The 24,746-nt window shown below is 54.2% G+C and overlaps 5 protein-coding genes across 5 annotated transcripts; 3 read left to right on the top strand and 2 right to left on the bottom strand.

The window, feature by feature from the left end:
• Positions 1-2,171: 2,171 nt before the first annotated feature.
• Positions 2,172-3,037, bottom strand: MYCGRDRAFT_97715 (uncharacterized protein; the record flags this gene model as incomplete). The annotated part of the gene is made up of 3 exons (XM_003847247.1): positions 2,172-2,393; positions 2,520-2,630; positions 3,029-3,037. 3 exons carry the CDS (start codon positions 3,035-3,037, stop codon positions 2,172-2,174), a joined length of 342 nt encoding a protein of 113 aa, XP_003847295.1.
• A 2,327-nt stretch (positions 3,038-5,364) lies between these two features.
• On the top strand, positions 5,365-6,020 carry MYCGRDRAFT_97716 (uncharacterized protein; the record flags this gene model as incomplete). Its single annotated transcript, XM_003847176.1, has 2 exons — positions 5,365-5,558; positions 5,705-6,020. The coding sequence occupies 2 exons, from the start codon at positions 5,365-5,367 to the stop codon at positions 6,018-6,020; spliced, it is 510 nt and encodes a 169-aa protein (XP_003847224.1).
• Positions 6,021-6,347: 327 nt separating this feature from the next.
• Positions 6,348-6,656, bottom strand: MYCGRDRAFT_106626 (uncharacterized protein; the record flags this gene model as incomplete). The annotated part of the gene is made up of 1 exon (XM_003847246.1): positions 6,348-6,656. One exon carries the CDS (start codon positions 6,634-6,636, stop codon positions 6,391-6,393), a length of 246 nt encoding a protein of 81 aa, XP_003847294.1.
• A 542-nt stretch (positions 6,657-7,198) lies between these two features.
• On the top strand, positions 7,199-12,086 carry MYCGRDRAFT_97717 (uncharacterized protein; the record flags this gene model as incomplete). Its single annotated transcript, XM_003847177.1, has 8 exons — positions 7,199-7,457; positions 7,555-7,612; positions 7,780-7,793; positions 8,204-8,457; positions 8,768-10,258; positions 10,575-10,578; positions 11,361-11,819; positions 11,872-12,086. The coding sequence occupies 8 exons, from the start codon at positions 7,199-7,201 to the stop codon at positions 12,084-12,086; spliced, it is 2,754 nt and encodes a 917-aa protein (XP_003847225.1).
• Positions 12,087-22,471: 10,385 nt separating this feature from the next.
• MYCGRDRAFT_51721 (uncharacterized protein) lies at positions 22,472-22,651 on the top strand (the record flags this gene model as incomplete). The annotated part of the gene is made up of 1 exon (XM_003847178.1): positions 22,472-22,651. A coding segment is annotated over one exon (180 nt), but the record flags the coding sequence as incomplete, so codon positions are not given.
• Positions 22,652-24,746: the final 2,095 nt, after the last annotated feature.

Consider the following 24,746-nt stretch of genomic DNA (forward strand, 5'->3'; position numbering starts at 1 on the left):
CCTTTATTCTGTTTGCGAGCCAAGAGGATATCCCGTTTTGCTCAGAACTTTAGAGCGCTTGCGCCAATCAGAGCACGCTTAGCCTCCTGCCGGTGCATCTCGGCGTAGTGATTGCTCTGTGACTTGACTGATAAGTGTCGGCCAATCTTCTTGCTAGGCTGACCTCCCAAGGTGGTTGATCGGTATATCTGGAATGTGCGTGGGCGGTGATGGCATCAGGAAAAGGCGATATCGGTCGAAGGGAAGGCTGGATAGGCCTCGGTGCGGCGTTGGCATTTCCATGAGCCCATATTGCACGCTCGGCAGCCATTGGCTTGACTTTCGGTGCCGGCGACGACTCCATCGGATCGGGCAATTGTTGTGTCGCCAGTGGCTCTTCGTCCCTACGCCGGAACAAAGCCTTCACTTGCCGGAACTTGAATCGAGGACTTCAGAGACTAGGACCTTGTTGTGATCTTTGTCATCGAATCGCAGGACAATCTCCAGCGCATTCATCATAATCCAGTCCACGGCGTGATCCACCAGCATGATACTTGGCTTGGGCTGTAACAGCATGCGCTTCGAAAACGAAGGGTCCGACGGCGGCTGCAATGATCTGACGTATCGGTAGCTTCGGCAGTCGTGCGTGCGGCACTGGTCATTGGCCGGCGATGGTGGTGACGAGGTCAAACATTGCGAGTCGGCCTATGGCATGTCTCGGCGCATGTGTTGGGATGTTGTCGGAGGCGGTGTTGGTAGAAGAAGCCCGGAACCTTCAGCCATCGTCGAAGGTGTCAATTGACTGTTGGCTTATTACTCTGATCGATCCGAAGATGTTATCATCGATAGATTTCAACGTACGCCGTACGATGTTCTCTGCCTCACCAACGCCAAATTAGAGACTGTTCGAGAGCAGATGCCTCCGTATGTGTCCGTTAAAGTTAAAGCAGGACTAATTCCTAGAACCGTTAAGGGCCGGAGCTGGAAGCAAGCTCGTGTCGATCTTTCCCAGTCGTCGAGACTTTTATCGCGAAGACACGGCAATTGCTTGGAGGTCACAAATCCTCGTGTCAGTCTTTCATGCTCTCGCTTGTCACAAGGCGTAAGGAGTGATCCTGGGCCATACAAGCTTCGAGCTCAATCAGACAGAGCCCTCTACCGGCTTGACACGCCGCCGAATGTCGTGTACAAATCTTCCATGGCGAGGTGTGTGAGTCCGCATTCATACTCGATCGCATCCGGGTCCTCGGTGCCAACGATGCCGAGACACGGCAAAGCACGGCACTTGCTTTCGGAAGCCTGACGGACTCCGCCTGCTTCATCACAGCTTTCTTCAAGCCACAGCGGCGATCCAGTGGAGGAGCCTGACCACTTCTCACCCGGCCTGCAGCGGAGATTTGCAGTCAAAGAGATGGCTTTAGGAAGAGCGCCAGTCAACGAGGAACGCCACCAGATCGATGAGAGACCCTGAGAGCGACCGCGATTCAAACATCTTGAAGATTGACAGTAGCTGTCCAGAATTGTAGTGGCAGTATTGAGGGAGGGAGTCGTATTTATCAAGGTAGACTGCGTCCGAACAGCGCTATCGCGTGATTAAGAAATTGCGGCCAATGGCCATGGCCACAAGATGTCCACGATTTGGCCTTGGACGACTTCGACGTCCTCTTCCGACTCATCCCGTTCAACGCGGAGGCCTGATCGGCAGGGTAGGTTGATGGAGCATTCGATTTCTGTTTCACCTATTCAGAGCCATTGGTGGGATCTTTAAGGTCTGCGTTGCGCTGATGAGCTGTACGTATCCATGCACCGCATGCTTCAAAGACGATCGTCCGGACATCGTTGCGGAGTGGAACCTGAAGCTTAGAATTGATCTCAGTTGCCAGCGGAAAATTGGTGTCAGATCGTCGCCAGCTTGCTTGAGGCATCCTCAAGATCCGTTCGTGTTGTCGGCTACTTCTCATGCACAGCTGCACGCTTCTGCTCGAATCCGGTGGCTTCTGCGGCGCTGCCATATGCGGATGCTGGTCTCCTTGTAAGTTCTCAAGAAGCATTACCCAACACTCTCCGCTGCGTGAATCTGGACAAATTCTTCGCACCAGCCTTTATCCTCCGTGTCGTTCCTGAGGACAAAATCCCCTGTCTCCGGCCCTCCTTCCAGATCCTTTCAAAGACATGCTTCGCCACCTCTTCCATCAGTATACGTTTGCCGTGATGGCGACCTTCGGCCCAATCGCCTTCGCAGATATCGCTGGTATCGGCGTGACATCGTGGATCATCTTGCCGTAGCCATGTTGGAAGCCGTTGTGGGAGCGGCCGAACTCGCCGCGATTGGTAGAGATCAAACGGCCGCCGCCATGGTAGAGGCAGTCGCGCCAGTGGCCTTCGTAGTAGGCGTGGCCGAGCCAGGCGACGTGCTCATTCCGAGTTCCGCAGCAGATGTCGTGGGAACGGCGTCGATGGTCTCCATGGATGATTCCGTCTGATAAATGCCGTCTGCGAAGGTCCTCTCTGTCTGGCGGCGCAGCCTAAAGCTCACTTACGAGGCAGTCAAAGAAGCGGTCATATCCCAACGCTACCACCAAGGACGGAAGAGCGTCCAAAGGTGCTTCGGACCGCAGTTCAGGAGTTTTCTGGCGCCGCACTGCGAAACCCTGGACAAAAACGGTAGTATAACAACGATGTTGATTCGCAGCCTACAGATACACCACAGACTGCTTCAATGCAGCCAGCCTGGTCTTGCCATCCTCTGCAGCATACTCTTCGAGGGAAGGGGATCCACGCTCACGGTATGAGGAAGGAGGTGCCAACGGCATTTCGCCCAGTCATGCCATCTTTATGAAGTATGGCCGACTTGGCCCAACCCTGCACTGGAGCTGGCATGGTGAGGTGGCCGGAATGAAAGATGGAGAAAAGACGGACAGGTCGCCGTTGTTGATATCACTAGTGCTCATGACCGAGGCAGTGCTGGGATCTTGAATTGATCAGGTGAACCGGGCTTGAGGGAGGATCATGCGTGTCGAGCATGCTGGGTGCTTGGCCTCGAACAAACCTGGTGCATAAAGTCCGGAGGTCTCAAGATTGCCGCAATCTCAGCTCGCCAAGGCAGCGGGCGAAAGAGGAGAGAGCGCAAGCCGATGGCGTTGAGGAGGCACGGAGCCCACGATTCGAGCATATATTCGGGCGCTGGGCTTGATTTGTCCTCAGCCACCGCGGCTTGCATCAACGATAGACTCGGCGCACATCAACGATAGACTCCGCACAGTTCCGGGAAGCCAGAGGCTCCTCCTTGTCAATATCTCCCGCGTCCTGTTCGTCGTGGTCGTCCAGGAAGCAAGCAGCCGCCAGATCTCGCTTGTCCGATCCATATCCTCTCCCATCGTACCATTGACCCAGATCTTGCCTCATGCCCAGCTGGCTTCGTCGAATCAAGGAACGAGACGCCCCGTCATCGCTTGTCCGATCCATGCCCTCACTCTCCACCGCTGACCCAGATCTTGCCTCATGCCCAGCTCGAATGTTCGAATCGAGGAACAAATCGCCAGGTCCGACTCCACGTCCACGTCATGAGATCGAGATAGCAGATATCGTCCAGCGCACTAGTGTCCGAAACGCTCAATCCACCACAGATGAACAACTTGTCGTCATGGAGGACTACCGAATGTCTCGCACTCGCCCATTGATGTCTGGCTGTGTCCAATGCGCCGTCTCGATGTCGAAGATGACAACATCAGCAAGATGACTGCGATGCTCGTTCTCACCGCCATTTTTGAGCAGGTTTCTCTCCCTGCTACCAACACGAGATATGGTCCATTGTCCTGCAAAGTACCTGTGTTGTTTCCTCAATCTTGATCTTTCGGTTCGCCTCCAAAGTGCCCTGCGTGTGAAGCTCGGTCGTCCTCTCCGTTCCAAGTCGACTCCACCTACTACCCAAGCCCGTCCGTGAACACATCCCGAGACTGCTTGTCCTGCGTCCAGGAATCTTCCTGGCTTCTTCGTTCCCTTTCACCACGACCTGGAAGACCCGCGGCTTGTATTTGCGTGCTAAAAGGACTGTTCGAAGCGGACCTTCGCACAGCAGCATCGAGGAGTCCACGTCCTCGAGCTGGGACTACGCCGTCATCGTCATGCGTGGCCTTCGCTCGGATCGATTCTTTGTGGCGGCTGCGTGCATCGGGCCATGATTTGGACATCGAGAGGAGGAGAGTTTCGCCAGGGGCCTGATGGTGGAATCAGAAGTGGTGGATCCTTGAAGTCATTCTTACAATATCAGATATTCCGCATGAGTGATTGTAGCAGATAATGCACAGCACCACACGCATCGTTATTATGCGGCGAGCATGTGAAGTGGGAGGTGCATGACCTCGTCTCGTGAAGCTCGACTCGACTCGAGGTCTAGGTTGCCAGGGTCCACGAGATCAGCGCCGTTGAAAGCATGTCGTGTCAATCTTGACCTCACCTTCCCGCTTTTTGATGTCTTCCAAACTGAGCAGGTTGAAGCCTCATGGAAACATGGGAGGTTCCTGCCAGCGTCACTATCCCCGCGGTGCTAGCATCCTCCGCCATGTACGCCGCAGACCGTCTCTCTAATGATCAGCCAAAGAGATCTCCCTCGACCTTTTACGGTCCACTTCGAGCACCTTCTTCAGCAACAACTCCATACGGCGAACGATGGCTGTTCCAAGTCCACCATATCTCGATCCTCTTCCGGCGCCCATAAAACCTCCGTCCTCCTACGTTCCAGATTCGAGTCGCACGAGAAAACCGCAGCGAAGAATACCGCCACACCCGACCGTTCACTGCCCTCCTCACGTTCTCCATCGCCGACAAGTCATCCAACCATCAGCTAGCACTGTGAATGATATCAAGAGCCGTCGAAGCAAGCACCGTATACATACTCGACTTCAACCGAGATTCTAAGATTGATCCACTACTACACCATGGAAAAGAGGCTGATAATGACTGAGGACAATTGCGGCGTGACAAGACAAAGCTTGTCGATTCCTACCCCACAGCAGGCTTGTGTGCTACAAGTCCAGCAAACATCCCGGCCAAGAAGATGGGAGGATCAAGAAGAACGGATAGGCGATGCGTGAGCCTCTCGCCCTGGCACAAGATCGAGCATGTGCTTCGCTTTGGCGAAGTTCTCATCTGTGACGAGACCAGAGGCGACTGCCAAAGGTCCATGGAACGACATCGTGGCCGACAACATGTTCTTTATCCTCAAGGGGCATAGCTCGGTTCACGGCACTGCAACTCTTGCTATGACCATCGTCCAAGGAACAAAAGGACGCTTTGCGTTGAACCTCTCTGAAAGTGCGTCTCAATCTGACCTCGTCGCCGCTATATGGCCTGATGCTGACGGCGTAGTCGCAGGAACCCCCGGCGATGCAGGGCGAAAGCGGCATTTTGGACGGCAAGCAGTCATGGCTGCGACCCGGATCGAAGCACCGTCTCGGCCACACATCTGCCGAAAGCGATGCCGCACGGCGCATGCAGTACATCAACCGTGAAAGCGTCTCGCGCAAGCACCTCCTCCTTGGCGTCGCAGAATTCATCCCGGAGAAACCATTCACTCATTCGTACGTCTCGCTTGCGCCGCAACGGAAGTCTCGAAAACCGGTACCTACATCATTGAAGGAGAGACGGTCGGCGCATCGAAGACGCTCGAAGGTCGGAATTTCACAATCAAGCTCGGATCATGAGAGAGTAAATTTCAGATGCCCAGACTATCATTGCGGCAGGAACCCCTTCTTCGCTCGTCAGCCACGCAACGCCATATGGGCGCCAGCGCCAGGGAGACACGATTGCACGCGAACAGAGCGCCGAATTCACCGTTCAAGGTCGTTGACAAGCTCACTCCCTGGCTTCGAAAACGCAACATCACCGACACTGGTCTGGCTCCACTGTATCCTTGCATTGGTCCGGAAGATCCCATAATCTTCAGTCGGAGCATTCGCCTCATGCTTTCCCCGCTGAGAAAGACACATCACGACTTTTTCAACGAGAAGACCAAGACCATCCTCCAGAGGCTCACAGCCTAGCTTTGATGTTCCCGGTGGTCCTCTCGCTCCTGGCATTCATTTCGACTATCGAACGACTGCTCTCGAGAAGCGTTCGCGGTCCCGGTGGCTCTCTTGCTCCCGGCGTGGCAGTCGACCATCGAACGACTGCTCTTAAGAAACATTCGTACGAGACGTATAAGCTACAGTTTGATGTTCTCGGCAGCCCTCCTGCTCCCGGCGTGGAAGGTGACCATCGAATGACTGTTCTTGGGAAACACTCGCAGGAGACGTATCTGCCGCAGATTGAGCCGGTACTGTCACAACTCTGTGTACCCTATCGGTGACCATCCGAAGAATCTTGCACCGCGGAACCACGCTCAGGCACCCTCGAGCTCTCCCATATGCATCATCATAACGTCGACCTCTCCTCCTTGTTGACGGCAGAGCTCCTCGCAGGAGAGGCGGAGAAAGATACGATGAGACCGGATACCACGGCAACCATGAGAATCGCGACGACCGCAACCGCAACAAGCAAGCACGCGGAGACCTTCGAACTGCCGTCAAGGATCATGAGCAGAGGAACGGCCCGCCGCATCCGTCTCAATCGACCTTCCCATCCTCCCAGGCCAAGCTTCGAGGCGCCGTCAAAGACCATGAGCAGAAGAACGGCCCACCGCATCTGTCTCGTCGACCTTGCCTTCCTCTCAGTCCAAGTCAACGACACAGTCCACGAATAAAGGACACGAGCCTCCGGTCAAACAAGGTTCGGCGTCCACGGTCGACTAGGTGAAGAGTCAAGTGACCCTCCCTTCCTCTCAGTCCGAATCGACGACGCAGTCCACGAATACAGGACACAGGCTTCCGCTCAAACAAAGTTCGGCGTCGATCCCTAATAAGATGAAGAGCTATCAGACACACCGCGGAGGTCTCAGGAGGACGGCAAGGCTATCAAGCGCACCGCGGAGGTATCAAGGGGACGGCGAGCTGGCTCGCGAAGGTCAAGAGAGATCCTTCGACGATGAGCGACCAGGCTCGCAATATCAGCAGACTGTCATGGAAAGAGGGTCTGCTCCGCCATAGGACTTTCTCGGCGAGAATGACTTTGACAGCGATATCGATCGGGACGGTGGAGGGCGCAGTGAGGGTCGTGGCTGTGAAGGCGCGTCGTGTATAGCACGGCAGTTTGCACATGATCATTCCGCATTCCGGCCGCAGCCATGGCCAATGTCATCGATCTTACCGGCGATGATGAAAACGAGAAGTCTCGCGCCGGACTTCCTCTGCCGACAAAGCCTGGCTTCGTCAAGCGGTCGAGCAACATGGAATCTCGGTCACCGCAAGACCAAGTGCCGAGGGTGAAGTCGTTGAACCACGCATCGAACAAGGAGCAATGGATTCATTCTGGCTTTCCCATCTACCGGCATTCGACGTTTTGGAATTCGAGCCACCATCTCTGCAGATTGTGTATCATGCGTTGTATGCCATGCGATGCAATCTCTCCTGACGCTGACGAAGATGTCACTGATAACAGTATGCTCAACGACAAGCTATTCGACGGGATGACCATGGACAGTATGTGGCAATACTGCGACCGGCGACATTTTGCGGAACTGGTGTCTTAACTCACGGAGGTAGTTCGGTATAAGGCGCAAGATCACCTGATCGCGGAGATGGCGGCCATTGAGCTCGCTTCGAACTGCGTGTCTCGTTTCAACCTTCCTATTCATTCCCGTCGGGCATGCATTGTACCGAAACCTCCAAGTCTGGGCTGACGAATTGACAGCTACGTTGCCGTAAGCTCAACCTTCAACAGTGAGTTTCACAATACTTATTTATTCTTTGCTCAGCAGTGTTCACTATTCTTCTGGATCGCCGTACCTTCTCGAACATCGTTACCTTAGACGATGAAAGCAGCAGCACAGCAGCATTGCACCGCCCTCGCGACCCCGTTTGACTCAAACGGCACGCTCACGCTCCGACCCGGCCACCTGGTTGCAAAGCAGCGTTTGTGTCACCTTGGCCCGCGCTCTCGGGACAACTTGACACTCCCGTCGCACGAACCCATGTGAACTCCACCTGCGAACCGCTGTAAACTGGCGTTCGCGCAGTAGTTCATGAAGCCACCCGCCGAACTAGTTCGTAGCCCCATGCAGGGCAACGGCTTCATTTCATGCCACACCTCCTTTAGCCAAATTGTACTGACCGGCTTCACACGCCGATAGAACTGGACAGCGCAACGCAGCGCATGTCATGGCATTATAGGGCAACCGTCTCATTTCCCAGCCTATCCGATCCAGACCGCTTTACAGCTTACATCTCCGTCGACGACAACTTGACTTGGATCAACCGCTTTCATCTCCTCCATCATGTTCCCGTCCAATGCTACGCTGCACCCTGCCGTGGTTCCATGCCTCTGCACGGCGACGGCAGGACTCTTGCTGCCATCACTGGCGATGCTGAGGGAGGATCGGCCTTGGTGGGTGTGCCCATCGTCCAATCGTTCGGCCCATCGTTGTGGCCTGAACTGAAACCTGAAACCGCTCCTTCTCGCACACCTCCCTTCCTGTGTCGTTGTTCCTCATCTGAGTCGTTTCTCTTCTCCGACTGGAACATCTCAATACCGTTGCAGTGTCGCGGATCTTCGCTTGTTCTGGGTCGAGTGGTGGGCCAACATCTGTTTCACGGATCATTCAAGACAACCACGGACCATCTAAAACAATCACGGACCACCAAGCAATCACGGGCCATCTACACGATCCACCTCGAGCATCATGCCCAGGCCACAGGTCGCCTTGCAAGCGGTGCACGAATACTACGGCGAACAGTTGGGAATCATGGGTAAGGGCGTCGCCGAGCTCAACCTTGCCATCGCTGACTCCCGCACAGATGCCCTCAACGCCGTCAAAGCCCTCTCATGCCCTCTTCAAATCCACCAAAAAGGCGGCGTCAACCTCTGCCAAAACGCCATCGGATTTGAGCGCACATCACGCATCCTACAACTGCTGGACGACTTGCACTTTCACAAATACGTCGCCTCAACTTCCACCTCCCTCTACACAACGGATGCGATCCTCCGCGACACCATTCTAATCGTTCAGTTTTCGTTTTGCCGCAAGCACGATGCGGAGCACTACCCTGGAGAATTCAAGAATAGGTTTGAGACTGTGTTTGACCGAGCGCGGCAGTGTCCGATCTTCCAGGTGGAGGAGGTGGCGGGACATCGGGGTGGCAAGTGGGGTGATGACAGGGTGAGGAAGCTGGTGGAGGTTGTTGAGGAGTCTGGGACGGGAGTCGTGGTGAAGGGAAAGGGAAAGGGAAGGAGAATGTCTTTAGTGATGGAAGAGGGGAATGGAAAGAGGAGGCGTTCGGAGCGACAATGTTCAAGCAGAGGAGGTGGAAGTGACAGTGATGGGCGCAGAGACTCTGTGCTGTCGCAGGATGTCTCCAATGAGCCATACTGGCTCTCCGGCGATGCGAGCTTTGGAAGCGAACGTCTACTCTCTACAACCACGGATTCTGGCCGCAGGGACTCTGTCCAACCGCAAGGCGCGCAAGCTTTTCCGACGCAGCAGGAGTGCCTCGTTCAGTACCAGCCGCAGCAGTTTCCGACACAGCAGGAGTCTCTGGTTCAGTATCAGCCGCAGAGCGCCCAGTTCATTCCGACACAGCAGGAGGCTCTCTTTCAGTCCCAGCCGCAGCATTCAACGTCGATGGTGAACGTCGACCCGGCGTCCTTCACACCCCACCAACCAGATCCGTGGACCAGCGACTTGTCCAACAACATCGTCTATGCCAATCAGTCGGCTGGCAATTCCAGCTTGCAGCCCTTCTCCACGGCTGCCAACGAGACACCCTGCCAATCCGCACCATTCGAGACATCTACCGAATTGGCACCATTCATGGACTCCGGCCTGGACTTCGACCCGTCGAACACCATCGATTACAACGATAATTCGGCTGGCAATTCCAGCTCGCAGCTCTCCTCCACGGCGTCTACCGAGGCATGCTACGAATCGGCACCATACGTGGACTCCAACGAGCAATTCGACCCCAATTTCTCATTCAACTACTGCTTCCCAATCGACCTTGGCTTCCCGGCCGACACCAACTTCGCAAACGACTCCAACTTGCCGAACGACACCAACCTCCCAAACAACTCTAACCTCCCACAAAACTTCGACCTTCTGAACAACTTCAGCCTCCCGGCCAACTCCACTTTCGCAAATGACTCCCAATTCCCAAACGACTCCAGCTCTCAGTCCAACACCGACTTCCTTGTTAATCAACAGACCATGACTTCCAATGGGTTGCTCGCCGTCGGGGAGGAGAGCGATTCAGTCCAAGCATAGGACAGTGGCAACGGCGAGCTCCCACTTCGTACGATCCCATCCCAGATGCGGCGAGACTCGCATTCCACAACAACGTTTTCGATCCGGTAAACGATGCATGTGAACGAGGCAGGATATGAGACGGGAGGTGGAACGGCTGCATGAGATGATGATGAATACGAAGGAGACGCAGGACGTGTGATGAGAGATGGAACGACTGCATACGCCGCATGATGAATACGAATGAGACATACGATATATGAAGGGAGGTGGGATTTTTTTCTCTTTTTCGTGTGGATTGATGATACCCGACGGATGATGATGTTACGACGGACAATGCATGCGATGGGACCATGGTCTCCTTGCACGAGACCTAGGAAGTAGAAAGATAGACCTGATAGATGATTTACTTCCATATGACCAACACACATCTCGATTCTGTGTCGTGAACATTGCCTTGACACCGACTCCTATATATCCAAGACGACGGCGGGGTCGGGACGCCAAGACTTCGACTTCGACTTCGGACCTGGAGAGCTGCTTCTTCGTGGATCGCTATCATCTCCATCACTACTACCTTGCCTTGTTCCTGGGCAACGAAGTCTCGCACGATGGCAACTTCGCTTTATCACAATCGCAATCATGCCTTGAGCATCCCGCAGAACATGATCGAAACGAAAGAAACAGTCGGCAGACGTCACGACGATGCCCTTCTGCGCAGCCAACGCCTACGGAGACTCGATACGCATACAACAGCGTACTCGTCAATCGTCATCCCGAATTCCCAGCACAAACACCACATCCACGACTGCTTCTTCAAGCCGTAGCAGAAGATCGAGCATACCGAATCGGATCGAGTTTGGGGCGGGCTCGCATGGACGTGCTCAGTCCACCACCGACTTGAGACGTGCAAGCAATTCGACGATCGACCTCGTGCACATCGTCCTACCTTCTTTACTCTTGAAGACGGCAAGAATACACGCATGAGACGATAGAGGGACCACATCCACGGATCCAGGGACCTTCACATCGTGCATACCTTCTCCCTCAGCCTCCAATCGAGACGACTTCCAGGCTTCTGGCAAGGAATTGGAGGAGCAACTCGAGACGGATGTCGTGACCGCGGAAAAGAACGAGCTCAAATGGAAGCAGCAGGTGGAGAAGCTGACTTCAGACGTGGAAGAATGGAAAGAAAAACACAAGAAAGCAAAGGCAGAGGCGCATACGGCTCAGAACACGCTGCAGAGAGAGATCACTACGATGTGCGAGAGCAGAATCTCGCAGCTTTCGAGCGCCCACTTGCAAGCTTACTGCGGCTGCGAAGTCCATCCGTTCACCTCATACAAGAGCAGAGGCCCGAAGCCTGAGTCAGTCCATGGCATATCATGGAGCTGTTCAGTGATGACCATCGCACACTTTGACGACCATCTTGACCTCAGCTGGGACATCCAGTGGTCGTCGTTCTGCCTCAAGCTCATTGAAAGTCCGAGGAAGAAAGACTCACACGTGGGTACTCCATTGATGCGGTCGTGTCGCCTGCCCAATACTGATATGTGTAACAGTCCTCCTCTCCGAATCACTATCACCTCAACCGACCACACCAATCATTACGCCGGCCGCCAGCCTCAGAGCTCTTCACCGCACTCATTGTACTACGCACAGTATCGAGCAAGCACGCGAGATCAATGGAGTCTTTGAGGGAAGAGGACGAACAGCCTGCACGCAAACAGACAACATCAAGACACTCGCGCGCAGAAGCAACACCCGCAAGAGCTAGCCCCGCAAAATACTCGCCTTTCTCCGATCAAAACGTCTTCGAGAAGTCTGGAGGCTCCCCACCAGCACCACAACAATCAGAATCTGAACGTTGACGTACCACTATGAGCACTATGAGCACTACCGCACGAGACGTCGAGAGACGCGCACGCGAGCTCAGACGACGAACGAATGATGTGAGGCAGTACAGGCCACAGGCAGATGATCCCGTTCCAGATGCCACCGCCGAGCCGCTCATTACTCCGTGGTGGCGCCATCTTGAGGATACGAGGAGAGTCAGGTCAAGGAGTTAGGTGGGGAAAGGTTGGTCTGCAGAGGCCAAGTGGGATGGTTGGCATGCAGAGGTTGAGTGAGATGAAAGAGAAAATCCCGTCAGAGGTCAGAAGGAAAGATATCCGTTCATAAGCAGATGAAGTGAAGGATTGCTAATACTCTTCCATCCGGCAGCCAAACGTTCTGCGAAATCGAAATGCAGCCAACACAATAATTTCGCTGTTTCTATGTACCAGTGTGGGAGGTGAAAGGCAAGGCTATCGCTGCGACATCCCGTGGAGGAGACGTTGTGATGATACTACGATTTACTTGGGCGGCTCACTTGTGCTTCGAAGCACGAATACGATACGATTGGGAAGCTTCGGAGCACGAATTATACCGGAGAGGAACGAGATGATTGCTGGAGCATGGGCAAAGTCGGTCCAGCGATGTTCAGGCACCACGACTGTCAATTTCGAAGCGTTGTTCCGAGTTGGGAGTCGGACAACTGACAAGATGGATCGATTAGACTCGAAGGACTTCGGCCTGACCGCGCCATCGATACAAATAGAGACCACGCCGCCGGCATGACACGCGCCCAAGACTCTGCCACCGCACTCGACATCCCCACGATGTACCGTGCCCCTCCGTTGAGCTCAAAGAGCACGAGCGTCGGGAGATTGAGGCGCGCAATGATCAAGGTCCGGACGAAGGGAAGCGGTCAAACCTAGTCACATGTACGACCCCAAAGGGTGGATTGGCAACCGGAACATCCACGAAGGAGCGAGTGGGCTGGAGAAGCTGGGCAAGCAGATGGACGCCGCTCAGATAGCCAAGGCATGGAAGATGCTGGAGAAGAAGTTAGCCAAGCAGATGGACGCTGCTCAGACAGCCAGGCATGGAAGATGCTGATTGAGATGAAGGATCAGGTGAAGATGGATGGCTGCAAGTAGACTCGAGTCTGGCGGAGAAATTCACCACACTTGAACAGGTCGGCAATGGACTGAAGGCATAGAACGCGAACCTGGCTGAGCAGATCAAGGAGCTGGCCCGCAAGCTTGCTAAAGAGCCTACGAGTGTTCCACGAACCGAGACTCCGATTCTTGAGCAGACGCTCATCGCACAAGGAGATGGCATGAGGCCGGCAAGAGCAACATCCAGAACATCACAGCCTACTACCACAGCTCCATTGCCAGCTGGAGCCAGTCCAGTGGCGGAAGGCATGTGGCTTTACACCAACGCCAACGTCACCGCGGTCCAATTGACGTTCCGCAACCAGCACTCATTGTGCCGAATTTTGGACAGCCGCCTCGCGGCCTTGAAGTGATCTCGAGCAACCGGAAAGCACTTCCGGCAGCTCCAAACATGAAGTCGATAGCCATCAAATACGTCAAGGTCAACTAGGCCGAACGCGCCAAATTGCTGCAGAAGAGTAGCCCACACTCGGACGGCCCGTCGCAAAAGTCACGAAGCCGGAGTGGTCGAGATGCTGAGAGCAGTCTTGACGCATTCCTTGTCGGCACCCGCCAGCTGCACCAAAGAGAGTGACACTGTCGAGAGAAAGTAACCTGCACCAAGCGGATTTCAGAAGTCCCACGCACCTGTGGCTTGGAAGCCAAAGCCCGAGACGGCAGTTGCTGCCCTTCCAGTAGCTGCCCTCTCGCGCAACGCCAGGCTGAGGCTCGGTGCGGCAGCGCAGCAAGAACCTCGAGTCGCCTGTCGTACGTTCCGGTCGTGGTCGGGTCGAGGTCGAAGAGTCCATCGAACGCTCAGATGGCGAGGAGGAAGAAAGGCAAGATGGCAAGGAGGAGGAAGAGATGCAAGATAGCGCGGCGGAGGAGGAGAAGCAAGATGACGTCCGAGGGTATGCAGTGGGTGGACACTTATGAGACAAAAGCGACCTGCACCAAGAGAAGTCAATCTGCAACGAGCGATGCCATTTCAGAGCGAAGACATGATTCGATCAACAATTATTGACTCCTCACGAACGTACAAAAGTCAAGCGCAAGTACACATTTCGATCACGACATCCCATCTTTTCCTGCAATCACTGTCCCGTCCGAACTCCCATCCTTGCCCATCTGACCATGCAGTTCTCTGTTCCTCCGGCCCTGATCGCCACGCTTCATACGCGCACGAATCTTTCCATCTGCCGGCCGGAACTATGGTTTCCTCCCAATGTACTCGACAGAACGGGACAACATTCTACCGCGTCAACGATCCTCGCCTCTCATGACGTGCAACAACCTGGACGAGCACCTCACTTGGCTGTTACGCGCGAATCCATCAGTGCCAGCGGCCAACAGCTCACTTACGAAGTTGACGGCATCCTTTCCCACGATCATGGCGACACAAATGGGGGCGAGCACGCCACCAAAGCAACCCGTGCGAACGGCGTCGAGGTCTGGGGGGAGGGATTGTTGTGGAAGATGCGCCGATGTGGGCAAAATTGAGCTCGAGGGAGCCAGAAAATGGGGGAATTGGGATTTGTTACGGGCATTGAAAGGTGGAAGGAGTAGGACCGAACAGACAGCAGGAAGAGAGGATGAAGTGGTTGGGGACGTCAGCGAATTTGTCCCAAAATCGATGAGCGATGACCTTTTGCTGCTGTCGTGCCCACTGCAACACTCCCTGATGCACATCTGGTTTTTCCGGCATTAAGACTCAAGCATTCGCCATCATCACCAGTGACCCGTTAGTGCCGCCGTCGGAATTCCTCGTGCAACGGTACATGCGCCCGCACGGTACCAATCCACGTGTCGGACCCACGGGCATCGTCAGCCCGTTCCACGCCGTGCGATCAGGAAACGACGGATTGCACTACACCACTGTGCCTGTCGTGTCACCTGCCGGGCCTCTGGAAGAGCACAATGTCGTTCCTGGCATTTGACAGCCAGTCATCGACTGCTGTACTCCGCGCCACTGAGTACTTCAACCGGGGCATCGTCAATCATCCGCATGGATGCCTCTTGATTAACACCGTTGTTCACAGCTTGGATCGAATCAGCGAACGTGCCCGAAGACCACTCGAGCTTCCACCAGAGCATCTACAGAGTCATGATCAATCGTCCGACCGTGAGAACTTCCACAGACCTGGGCTTGACGCCACTGAGCTCTCAACAGTTCTCCATAAGCGCCGCTCCTGCGATGTTGTCGACGCTTCGACACCTCATTCATCCTCGGGTTTGATGAAGCCTTCCGGAGCCTGATTTTGAAGTCAGCCATAAAGTAGCAACAACATCTTTACCGAGGATACTTGGCCGATACGAATCTACTCGACAACAATCGAGAACCGCTCACGCCGTTCATGTCACCAACGTGGTCGGGATCTGGGAAGCTTCGTCTCGACCTCGCCTTCACAACGACAACGACTCGCATCAAGATTTCATCTCCGCTCTTCCTGAAAGATGTGCTATCAACCCAGCATCACCTGCTCCGGCTGCGGCTGCCCACGTCCTCTCATAGCTAACTGATCAGCGACGAAGGACCTGGAACGGTATTCGCCAAAAAGTCGAACGGCAAGCCGCCTTCTTCAATCCTCAACGGTATCTAACAGTATCGGTCATGCGATCCACATCAAGGGCACCAGCTTTCTCTACGGTCATCTGGCTGATTTATGCACTGCAAATGGACGATTGTTTGGCCGTACATGTCACTTATCTCCACGGCTATTTGGCTGTCCTGGCCACGGAACATGTACGACTATTTGGCCGTACATATATCTTATCAGCACGACTATCTGTCTCGTCACTCCACTGAACATGTAGGACCATTTGGCCGTCCGGGCAAATGAAAATGTACGACGATCTGGCTGTCCTGGCTATTGGACATGTACGGCTGTCTGGGCGTACATGTAACTTATCAGCACGACTATTTGGCTTGTCAGTCTACTAAACATGGACGATTATCTGGCTGTCCTGGCTATCGGACATGTACGACTATTTGTCTCATCTGTCAGCTGAACATGCACGACTATTTGGCTGTCCAAGCTGCTGCAAATGTACGACTGCCTGCCGTTACCGGTACGATTACTCGGATGTCCTGGCTACTAGACATGTACGACTATTTAGCATTACCGGTACGGCTACTTGGGTTTCCCGGCCACTGGACATGTACAACCATTTGACGTTGACGATACGGCTGCTTGGTCGCTCTGACTACCAGACATGCACGCTAGATGGCGCATCTTTCTCTAGCAAGCCATACTCTCATCTTCTCCAATCTCATCGCAACAGCTCGTCTTTCCTCGCCCAACTTCTTTCGAAAACTCAAGATGCCACTTCATGGCTCGCTTGTCGAGATCATGGTCGTCTCCCTGCTGTTCCGGCTTGTCCATACATCAGGTGCATCGCTCTCTTACAGGCCACGAGTTTCCTCCTCTTTCATCTCATCAGCTCATCTCACCAGCTCGTCTCACCAGCTCATCTCCCCAGCTCGTCTTATTATCTCATCATCTCATCAGCTCATCTCTCCTCACCTAGCTTCCTCCGAACTTCAGGATGCCGCTACTGCATTCACCAGCATCGTCAAAATCACTCCTTTAGGCGCACCAGCAGCAAAATCAAGCACGACATTGCTGTGCTTTCCGAGAAAGTGCACACACTGAAGAACGGCCGCAAAAATGAAGCCAAATGATTCGGCAAGACGTCACGTCCCGGCTCGAACCTGCCAGCACAGAGATGGAAGCCAACTCCGCCCGACAAAGCCGATCGGTTCGCACTGGTCAGGATTTGTCGGCTGTGTGCAGTGCCACGCTGCCGATAGACAACCATCGCAGATGCGCCCGCCGATCTTCGATTCCAACCCGCTTTGATCCGCAGTTGGTTCCGTCGAGACAAAAGAAAGACGAAGAAGAAGCGCAAGGCCAACAAAGGAAGCGAAAGGGCAATCTCTTCGGAAAATCTCAAGTCGTCGATTCGGTCCTCGAAGATTGACGACTGGGTGGACCTGGCCACAGTCGCGCACTTTCCGACCTGCTGAAGTTCCATAGTCAGAAGTTCATGACAGCAGACGAAGTAGCAGACCCAGAGCAAAGAATGGATGCAATTGGTGTTACTCTCGAGAACGAGAAGACAAAAGAGAAGCATTCCCGAAAGTTGAACCAAGCTGCAGCAGACGACTAACACCAAGACGAAGACAAAGGGGAAGAGGAGGACGACGACGAAGAGGAGGAAGATAACGATAAGGAAGAGGAGGACGACGAAGAGGAGGACGATAAAGTTCCGAAAAGCGATAAGCACCCAAGCGGCGAGGAGAATTTCAGTGGCGATAAGAATGTAGGTAGCGATGAAGGTCAAGAAGACGACGAGCTCTATTCGGATCAAGAAGGCATCATACCACCGAGACGCTCCCCTCCGTTCATCCCCAGCTCATAGGATAGTGGGGATGATGCCGACCACAGCACGGATCAGGACGATGCTTCTCGGAAAGCGTAGCAATGCCGTGCCTGGTTGCGTTCGATTTGAGAATTTTCTCTTATCTCGCGAGACTCTCTACCAGCTACGCCACTGGACGACTCTGCAGGTTGTCACAACGGCGACGCGGCTGAGAGGCAAAACGCCCCTCAAGTGACAAATTCCAGGTGAAATAAAGCCTCCCACACCGGAATCTGTACTGCATTGGCTTTGAGTACACCACCGCATCGGCGAGAGCGACCACCTCTCTGCTGAGTGCCGTGGGTAACCCGATGAACTGGCGGTGGAGTGGTAGGTGTGGAGGTCGGAGGCAGTAGGAGCTCGATTCGCCATCGCGGTGGCGTTTGCAAGGAGCGGAGCGGAGATGCACAGGGCGACATCGAGCCTGTTCAAAAGCTCTGCACAGTCTTGTCCATCCACGTCCAATGCTTCCATGAATCGCTTATTGTTGGCTGAGAGTGGTCGCCTCGTATGCTCCGAAGTCAAGGCATCCTCTCAATACCTCCGCAATCGTTCGATCGCATCCATCGGCGTTGCCAGCTTCAGACGTTCGCTCGCAGGATCCGTTCTGAAGGTTGCATCGAATCTGCTCTGCCACAAAGCAAAATCGGTGAGTGGCTTGATGTGGGCCTGCGCCAGCCTCAGCTGTGAGGTCGTCGCACAGATCGTGGAGGATGTCTTGGTTTCCTTGTCGGAGTTGGAGGACCATCAATCGGAGTATGCTTGTCTCGACGCTAGCAGTCAGACGACGGTCGAATGTCCAATATCTTCTCAGCGCCCTGGGCAATAACTCACGAGGTGTCCAGTTTTTAATGTTGAGATTCCGATCGGTCAGAGTAGTACGTGAAGTGTCGAGCATCGACCGAATCCTGCCAAGATGCTGCACCGCGCTGCATTCATCTTAATGCAAGCGCATTGAGATAATTGCACCTGGAACCGGGGGTCCCACCGTTCCAACGGCTCGTTCGGAAAGCTCTGAAACATGTGGAAAATCGTATGTTGCTTGCCCTTGAGCACTGCTGCCCTCTTCAGGCTTTTCCAGTCGACTGAAAGCGACCAGGATGGACGCCTTTGCGTGCCTGCACAAGGTGGAAGCAGTCTTCAATTCAACGATGTGTTGACAGGCGTCAACATCGGACTGGCGAGCCTTTTGCAAGACAATGTCTGTTGAAACATTCCTGCTTTGGCCATTGCCAGTGCTCGTGGCCATACCGTTGCTCATCGAGGATGAGCATGGAAGAGATGGCATCGAGCGAGGCGCGAGTCCTTCTCGCTTGAGCGTGCTTCAGCCGGAGGATGTATAACCCTAACCCTAACCCTAACCCTATGTCACGATATGGATGGCAAGATCCTCCAGGCTTCGGCAAGTGCTCGATGGGCACGTCGTCTGTTGGAATCCAATCACTCGATCTTTTGCGCTGTGCGAATGATTCAATGCGTCTGGAGGCTGCAGTATCGGAACGTCTGAATCCAACTTGCGTGCAGGACTTGAGGCGGTAGTTGAAATCAAAAAGCTTCGCCGTGATCGAACTTGCTGCTCTCTCCAGCTGTGGTCTGCAGATACGAGTGGTCGAGTCGAGCTGGATCTGCAGGTCGGCGTTCTCGGTCCAAGCATATCAAGAAGATGATGACGCTGATGTATACCGCATCTCCAGCATCCCATTGCTTTCCAAACAGCTTTCACTGTGCCATCGTCTTTGGTTGCGCCCATCCTGAATGAAGAATCGACCCGGGCCCTCTGCCTTCTGGTATGTGCCTTAACAGGTCATCTCTTCAGACCAAATCGAAAGAACGGGAGGAGTCTGGTCAACCAAATACCCTTCGTATCCATGGTGTTAGATGCTTTGGGTCGACGGCATCAAGTGACGTTGTTCATGCCGGAGGTGTTTGAGGCCTCAGGCACCACTTCTCGTATACGACACGGCGAACATCATCCACCTTCTTTCCATACACAAGCTCCCACCACCACCGACCTACACACCTACTGTCCCACCGCCAGTCCACCATGTCTCCACAGTCGAGACGCAGTTGACATGGAGCGACCACTCACACCAACCGACGGCGACGGCCACCGTCACGGCGGCAATGTCGAAGGCGAGCCTCTTCCATCGGATGAGGTCGAGTCCGCTCCCTGGCTGCCCAATAGCACATTGAATGTCGATTGCGCAGTGCACAACTCCAGCATGCCTGCCACCCACCGATTCAGGCCATCATCATACCGACTCACGCAAACGTCCCCATTCGATTTCGGCCACACGAAGAGTAGAGCTTGGAAAGAGCGCTCTCGCCAGGCTTGAGTGGATTCTTCAAGGCCGGCGGACAGTGAGGGCGGAAGTGTTGAACACAGCGACAGTGAAGCGCATGCCACGAATTCACGATCGGGACCTTCTGCGCGCCGCGACAGCGAATTGACCGATCTGCCCACCGGAAAGCACAGCTATCTGCAGGGGGAGATTCGCCGAGTGTTTTGAAGCAGAAGCGTGGACGGGAGCAAGGAAATGATCACAACTTCGACGAGCGGGCAATGAAACGCCATTCTCTGGTCTTCGGGTCGAGTTCCTCACCAGAGACGAAAGCGGCGCCAGTGGTGGACGAGGAAGCTCCAGGAGCGGATGACACATACTTGAAATTGGCACAACGAATGAAGCTATCAACAGCGGCTCGAATCAAGGCTCAACTGCAGGTGTGCACAGAGCCCGGAAGGAGGTTGCGCGCTCGGATAATAGTTCCGCTGGCTGCAGGACCTTGATCGAGTGCCCGCTTCAGGCTTGCGCTGCTTCGTTGGACATGCAGGCTGCGCTTCTGGGGCCTTCTTGGGACATGGAGGTTTTCTGGCCGCAGACTGCCACGCCTAAATTGACTGGTCGAGCATCACCGGCAGAAAGTATTGCATCCTACAAGGCGCGTACTCCCAAGCGTAAGGCGCCTGAGAGATCGTTCCCGAGTTCTGGTGGTTCCTGCCTTTGTGAGGAGTATGCTGCTCACGACGGAACGGCGATGCAGGCCGCGTTGATGCAGTTCATGGTGTACAAGCTGAACAAACTTTGGCCGACCACGCTTCACGAGGACATGGAGGGTTGCGTCGGTTCTCACGGCTTCTGCCCTCCTCGCAGTTGCTCCGTACATCGTCGTCCACAACTCGTTGCAGATCTCTGTTCGGCGCGAAGAGAAGCATTGGACCACAAGCGCAGCTGCTTACCTTTTCCTGCGCTGTCAGGAGTTTCCCGAGACATGATCGTCATGCAATGTATCGGGAAGTCGTGGAACCGATTCCACCTGACTAGCAGAGGGTTTGGGACATTCCCTGTGTCCATTAAGAAGACCCACGAAAACTCAAGTTCGTCCTATATCAGGGCGGCGAGACCACGCTCTTCCTTCTCGCCAATTTCATCCACCGATTTGCGCCGTACGGCCACTGCTCCTCGGTCCCGACATCCGCTTGGTATTCGCCACAGCATCCAGACTCTCCAGGATTCGACTACCATGTCCGCCAAATTTGACATCATTCGACCTCATAATCTGCATTCACGCACGAAGTCAGCCCAGTCTCGCGAATCTACACGAACCGAGCTCGGAACAGTCGCGTTCCAGGTCAAGACCACTGCTCCCAAGCCGTACGTCCATGGATCATTCTACAGCGCAGCCACCTCATACTGACCACCGACAACAGATACTGCGTGCTCCTCATCTCCGGCCAATCCAGACCAATAGCGATGTCGGGGTTCAAGTCTCCTCCAAGCGAGAGATGAGGATTCTCCAGTGGGCGCCCGATGCCACCAGGAGTTCCAGACGCACGATGCCGCGAAAATCACTTTCACTTTCACTTTCACGATTGACAGTGAGATGCACAAACCTCGCATCGTCGACACGTCTCTTTGCTCGACCCGTCAAAGGTCTATTTGCTACAAACACTAACCTATCAGCGCTGACCTTCACGATACCAGCCACTATGGCCATCGACATGTGCTTCGCTTTGGCGAAGTTCTCACATGTGACGAGACCAGAAGCGACTGCCGAGGCTCCATGGAACCTCACCATTGCCGACAACGTGTTCGTGATCCTCAAGGGGCACGGCTCGATCCACGGCACTGCGCCTCTTGCCATGAGATCGGGCTCAAATCTTGAGCTCCGAGCATGACGGATGACTGATCTCCCCTTGCTGCGCACTTGTACAGCAATTCTCCGTCGCGTTCGCAGCCATCTGTATCGCCGCTGTCAAAAGCTCTGTCAATGTGGCACATCTGGTAGCCGACCAAAGCTTCCAAGAAGCCAGCAGCGAGAAAGCAGCCTACCACCCAGCCAGCTGTCAATGCTGACGATGGACAAGGAAGGCAAACGCGATTGAAGGCAAAGAAGAAGGCCAAGCCTGTCGGCATTGAGGAGACCGCCACAAGATTGACCGATGACGACAGCTGGCCTTCACTCGTAGAAAGCTATGCTCTGTCAAGCTCCGCGATTCTCGACGTACAGCCGCTTAGCATCTTGGATCAAAGTAGGCGCAGAAAGGCGTCAACGAAATTGCAAACGATCGCCCTCCCCGCCGATGACCCCACCGCAGCTACGAATACCCTCGCCGCTTGGAACTTCCGCTTCCGCATTCGAGATGCTCGCAAGGAGGAAGGTGTCAAGCTCCGGAGCGCTCGATCCCCGAATCTTGGCACTGAGCTCTTGGGCCGCCGTGTGCATGCTTTCCAGCACCACCGCCATCGTCGAGGCCTGATCCGCTCTGCCTAACGATTTCGATCTCATGTACAGCAAGCGCGCTCTGATCCACTGGTGCGTCGGCGAGGGTATGGAAGATGGCGAGTTCTCCGATGCTTGCGAGGACTTCCCTGTGCTTGAGAGCGATTACAAGAAGGTCGCTTCCGACTCCGCCGAGGGTGATGAGGCGGGCGGGTAGTGAGACCGAATACTCGACGATGACGGATCATGAAGGTTTCTTGTGGGTAGCTTGAGTGCAGACACGGCAAGTGTACGCCGACGAGGAAATGGAGGAGGGCAAATACTGCGAGACTCGCGAGGATGTGTCTCCGCTTGAGTGCGACCACAAGGAGGTCGCTGCCGACTCCGCCGCGAGTAGCGAGGACAATGAGGAGAGGATCTTGTGGGTAGCTTGACTTCAGACATCGCAGGTATTCATTGACACATGGCGCAATAAGCCGCTAACGAGCTTCCAGAAATCGTTCCCTTCACCTCAAATTGCATGTCAAGGTGAGCTCCATTATTTCGTCAACCTAGCTCGGCTCGCATTGGGCAGAGGCGCACGCAGCCGTATAGCTGCTCCTGCTCCTGTCACACCTGAGCAGTGAGGGCGCTTCCCACAGCTCCCGACGCCTTCACGACCGCACCATCGCACGCCTGTTGCATAGCAAGCAATCCGTACGATCCGGCCTTGGCAAGACACACCATCCTTATACAGGTCTTACCAGCCCCTATGATGTTCCGAGCATTACAGCAACTCGCATCCTCTCCCGCGGCTTTGTTGTATTTACGCCTTGCCTCCTGAAGGCTGCGCCAATCAATACGTCAGAGGACACCATGCAAACTTGTGGCAGCCCCTACGCACCAAACACCACCAGCGGCGGAAAAGAAAATGCAGCGATGGATGTTATGAAGACATGCACGACGAAACAGAATGTCGATCTCGAGTATGAGCCCCAGTGAATGCCGCAGTCATCAACAACGAAAACTCCACGCCACAGCCATGGATGACCAAGAATATCTCGACCCGGACTTTGATTCGTCGACGGTGACAATTCCACGCCTACGATCGATTCTGCTCGCGCACACAACAGGTGTTCACCATGCAAAGAAGCAACGGCTGAATAAGTTGGTAAACACCAGCGTTATATCACGCAAGCTCCGGGCAGCAAACGCAAGAGTGAAGCGCACAAGCAGAGGCACAAGCAGAGGCATCGAGGATATCACGACAGGATGGAAAGGGACCGGTGCACGCGATGAGTCCGATGATGAAGTTCCACCAATACCACCGACGCCAGCGACCGGTCGCAGCAGTCGCCGGACCACCAGGTCTCGAACCGAAGAGCCGCAAGAATACGACTCCACTCCACGCAACGACCAGGCATAAGATTTGCTCTCGCAGCCGTCCTTGCTCGGGACTCCCTTTTTAAGCCAGCGCCGTTAGTTCCTGACGTTTTGCCGTAAGGATGGCACCTTCCCTTCTGCGTCCTCTCCTTTCGCGTATCAGCCAAAACAATGCAATGAAAGTCGTCGATCATGGCGTTTGGAGATTCGTTAGCTCTGAGTGCGGATATCTCACGCATGGATACGATGCCGGCTTTTGACTGTAAATTGCTCGCAACAGGGTCTACTGCACCAAAGAGCATTGAACCAGTCGGGATGTGCTGATGGCTATACCTGGGCCCTGCCAAGCGAAGAGCGAATATAGTCGCTATTATCCGCCTTCTTCGGAATAAAGTTTACGATGTCTATCGACACTACGGCGTCTAAACTATCGACGATATAGAACTAAGTAAAGGTTCTTAGCGCCGCCGAGGCCCCCTCCGACTCGATAAAGAAGACTATATGTTATGTCTCACACTTCCGAAGAGGTATAAGGCACGGGTTGGTGCTCGTCAGTTTAAGAAACAAGTGTTCTTGCAATAGATGCGAGTGAAGGCGGGAATTCTAATTAGTAAGATTAAACAATAAGTTGTACACGATGTTTAGAAGGAACATCGTTAAGGTCTATATACCTATCGCTATAAGCGTTGCTCTCTATGCTCTCCGCGCTCTCTCGGGATTAGGGAGAGCAGAGAGATTAAGCTGCTCTCTTATAATCTCTTACTAAGCGGGAGATTAGAGGGATTACTAAGGAGAAGGGTCTCTCGTCTAATAAGGCCGAGGGCACCCTGGTTCTCCTACTGTTCGTGCATGCCCGTAACACTATCCCCCTTCTAGACTAGCTTCGTCCCGAAGCTTTATCTAGTACTACGTTCTTCCTCGTCTACTTTGTCGTTATTAGAATAACTTCT

The sequence above is a fragment of the Zymoseptoria tritici genome, chromosome 16 (genome assembly GCF_000219625.1).
Source record: "Zymoseptoria tritici IPO323 chromosome 16, whole genome shotgun sequence".
In the NCBI taxonomy this organism is placed as follows: domain Eukaryota; kingdom Fungi; phylum Ascomycota; class Dothideomycetes; order Mycosphaerellales; family Mycosphaerellaceae; genus Zymoseptoria; species Zymoseptoria tritici.